The sequence below is a fragment of the Eimeria necatrix genome, genomic scaffold (genome assembly GCF_000499385.1).
Source record: "Eimeria necatrix Houghton genomic scaffold, Enh_scaff455, whole genome shotgun sequence".
Taxonomy (NCBI): domain Eukaryota; phylum Apicomplexa; class Conoidasida; order Eucoccidiorida; family Eimeriidae; genus Eimeria; species Eimeria necatrix.
The window spans coordinates 25,001-28,086 of NW_013654340.1; the positions used below are offsets into that span (position 1 = coordinate 25,001).

At 53.6% G+C, this 3,086-nt stretch overlaps 1 protein-coding gene across 1 annotated transcript; it reads right to left on the bottom strand.

Moving 5' to 3' along the window:
• Nucleotides 1-1,448: 1,448 nt before the first annotated feature.
• On the bottom strand, nucleotides 1,449-2,784 carry ENH_00055480 (mannose-6-phosphate isomerase, putative; the record flags this gene model as incomplete). Its single annotated transcript, XM_013581586.1, has 3 exons — nucleotides 1,449-1,655; nucleotides 1,811-2,047; nucleotides 2,449-2,784. The coding sequence occupies 3 exons, from the start codon at nucleotides 2,782-2,784 to the stop codon at nucleotides 1,449-1,451; spliced, it is 780 nt and encodes a 259-aa protein (XP_013437040.1).
• Between the last annotated feature and the right edge of the window lie 302 nt (nucleotides 2,785-3,086).

Below are 3,086 nucleotides of genomic sequence, written 5' to 3' on the forward strand. Positions count from 1 at the left end.
GCAGCTGCCTGTACACCCCGCAGCAGCAAGCCGCGCACACTTCGCAAAAGTCTTTAATTCTTTTTTTGTTTTTTCTCTCGACAAAACAGCAGCAGCAGCAGAAGCAGAAATCAGCAGCACTTTGCTCAAAACTGTCTACAAGAAGCAGCAAAAAAGAGCAGCAAAACTCTCCAAAAAAAACGCCAAACGCAGCAAACGCCACGCCAAGAAGCAGCAGCAGCAGCAGCAGCAGCAGCAGCAGCAGCAGCAGCAGCAGCAGCAGGTCACAACCACAGCGCTGATTCAGATCCGCCCTGTTTCCCTTCTGCTGCCCCGCAGCAGCAGCAGCAGCAGCAGCAGCAGCAGCAGCAGCAGCAGCAGCAGCAGCAGCAGCAGCAGAGAGGTGGCTGCGTCGTTTGTGGAAGATCCTGCTGCTGGAGTAGCAGCAGAAAAGAAGAGCAGCAGCAAAACGAAGAAGCTGACAGTTGTGCTGCTGATTTCGGGTGTCTTGGCAACTTTGGTGCTGCTGAGCGGAGCCACAATGGGCATTTGGGTTTTGGGGGTTTTGTTAGCTGCTTCGATAATAGGGTTGGTTTTAATTGCTGCTAAAAAGATTTCAGAAAGGTTCAGCAGCAGCAGCAGCAACAGCAGCAGCAGCAGCAGCAGCAGCAGCAGCAGCAGCGGGGGCGGGGGCGACCCCGACGACGCGGACCCGGAGCAGCAGGAAGACGCAGGCGACGTCAACGAAGGATTCGACGATGAGGAGTAAACCCTAAACCCTAAACCCTAAATTAGGGTTTGGCTCCCGCAAGCGCACACAGCCTCCAGCGACCCGCAGCCGCGCAAATGCAAAGGCAGCGCGGCGAGGGCTCTCGCCAAACCCGTTTTTAGGGTTTGCGGAGTCCACAGAAACCCTGTTTTAGGGTTTGGGGCTTGAGAGAGCCGCCTAAACCCTAAATTAGGGTTTGCGCGGGGGACGGCCACGCCACCAGTTAGCTTATTTGTGGCAATTAATTAATTTGTTTTTATAAACCCTATTTAATTTGTTGGTCTTGTTTTGTTCTTTTGCTTCAAAGCCAGCCAAAACCTAGGGTTTAGGGTTTAGGGTTTAGGGTTTTGGGTTGGGGTTTAGGGTTTAGGGTTTAGGGTTTAGAGCTTGAGGTGTACGTGCACTGCAGCTGCAGGACAGGGAAAAGGGGGAGAAAACCAAAAATGATTATATAAAGACAAATAAATAAAATAAGTTAAAATAAATTAAAATAAATAAATAAAATAAATAAACAAATAAATAAAATAAAATAAAATAAAAAAGTAAATAATTAAATCAAAGGAGTTAGGCAAAGCATCTCAAGGCGAAAGAGCAGCAAAAGAAAATGCAAAAAAAAGCAGCTGCAGCTGCTGCAGCAGCAGCAGCAACAGCAGCAGCAGCAGCAGCAGCCGCTGAAGCGGCAGCAGCAGCTGTGGCTTCATCATTGAAACATCTGCGCTGTCAAGCCTCCAGTTACAAGGAAAGCGAGGAAATTGTTGCTGCTGTTTAGCTGCTGCTGCTGCTGCTGCTGCTGCTGCTGCTGCTGTTGCTGCTGCTGCTGCTGCAGCTGCTGCAGCAGCTTGGCAATGGGGTTTGTGCTTCTTTGCACTTCTTCTTCTTTTCCCATTTGCTGCTTCTCTCCAGTTTCCTGCAGCATGAAATCAAAGCAGCGGCTGCAGCTGCAGCAAAGGCGCGACAGCAGCAGCAGCAGCAGCAGCGGCAGCAACAGCAGCAGCAGCAGCGGCAGCAACAGCAGCAGCAGCAGCAGCAGCAGCAGCAGCAGCAGCAGCAGCTCCTACTCACCAAAGTAACGGTCGACTCAGCAGCAATAAAAAATATGTCCCCAGCTCGCAAAGGCACGCACATGTCCCTCCTGTTGCTGCTGCTGCTGCTGCTGCTGTTGCTGCAGCTGCTGCTGCTGGTGCTGCTGTTGCTGCTGCTGCTGCTGCTGCTGCTGCTGCTAACGCGCATGACGGCAGGCCAAGGCGCAGAGAGCACCAGCAGCACACCTGGGGTTCGATGCAGCAGCGCGAGAGACCTCTGCAGCAGCAGCAGCAGCAGCAGCAGCAGCAGCAGATAAGCAGAATGCAGTAGTAGTAGTGGCAGCAGCAGCAGATGCAGCAGCAGCAGGAGATGCAGAAGCAGCGGCAGCAGACGCTGCTGCAGCAGAAGCAGATGCAGCAGGAGATGCAGCAGATGCAGCAGGAGATGCAGCAGCAGATGCAGCAGCAGCAGATGCAGCAGCAGGAGATGCAGCAGCAGCAGATGCAGCAGCAGCAGATGCAGCAGCAGCAGATGCAGCAGCAGCAGATGCCTGGACATTTTCAGCAGCTCATATGATTTGACCATGCAGCTGAGAGTTTGTCGTCGAGACCTCAGCAATCAGAAATTAGGGTTTAGGGTTTAGGGTTTAGGGTTTAGGGTTTAGGGTTTGGAGTCACTTTGGCATTGGGAGGCAGCAAAACCCTCGCTGTGCAGAATTCGTTAAATTTGTAAAGAGGAGGGTAGTATAAGCGGCACTCCCCTTGCTGCTGCTGCTGCTGCAGTTGCTGCTGCTGCTGCTGCTGCTGCTGCTGCTGCTGCTGCTGCTGGTCTGGAGGGGTGCAGAGCTGCTTGAGCAGCAGCAGCTGCTGCTGCTGCTCCGGCGGCAGCAGCTGCTGCACATTTGTTGCGGGGGTTTGCGCCGAGGGTTTGAAGTCGAGGGTTTGCAGCAGCAAATTAGGGTTTAGGGTTTTGGAAGTCAAACCCCCTCTTATGACATTGTCAGAAGCAGCCATCAGCTCTATGCAGTGGCCTAAGCAGCAGCAGCAGCAGCAGCAGCAGCAGCAGCAGCAGCAGCAGCAGCAGCAGCAGCAGGGGCGAGGCTGCACCAAGTGGGAAGCGTGCGGCAGCAATTAGTACGGGAGCAGCAGAAGCAGCAAACAAGGCGCCGCAGCAGCAGCAGCAGCAGGAGTGAGAGTACGGGAGGCTGCAGCAACAGCAGCAGCAGCAACAGAGCAGCAACAGAGCAGCAGCAGCAGCGGCAGCAGCAACAAGATTAGCAGCAGCAGCAGCAGTAAGGGCAGCAGCAGCAGAAGCA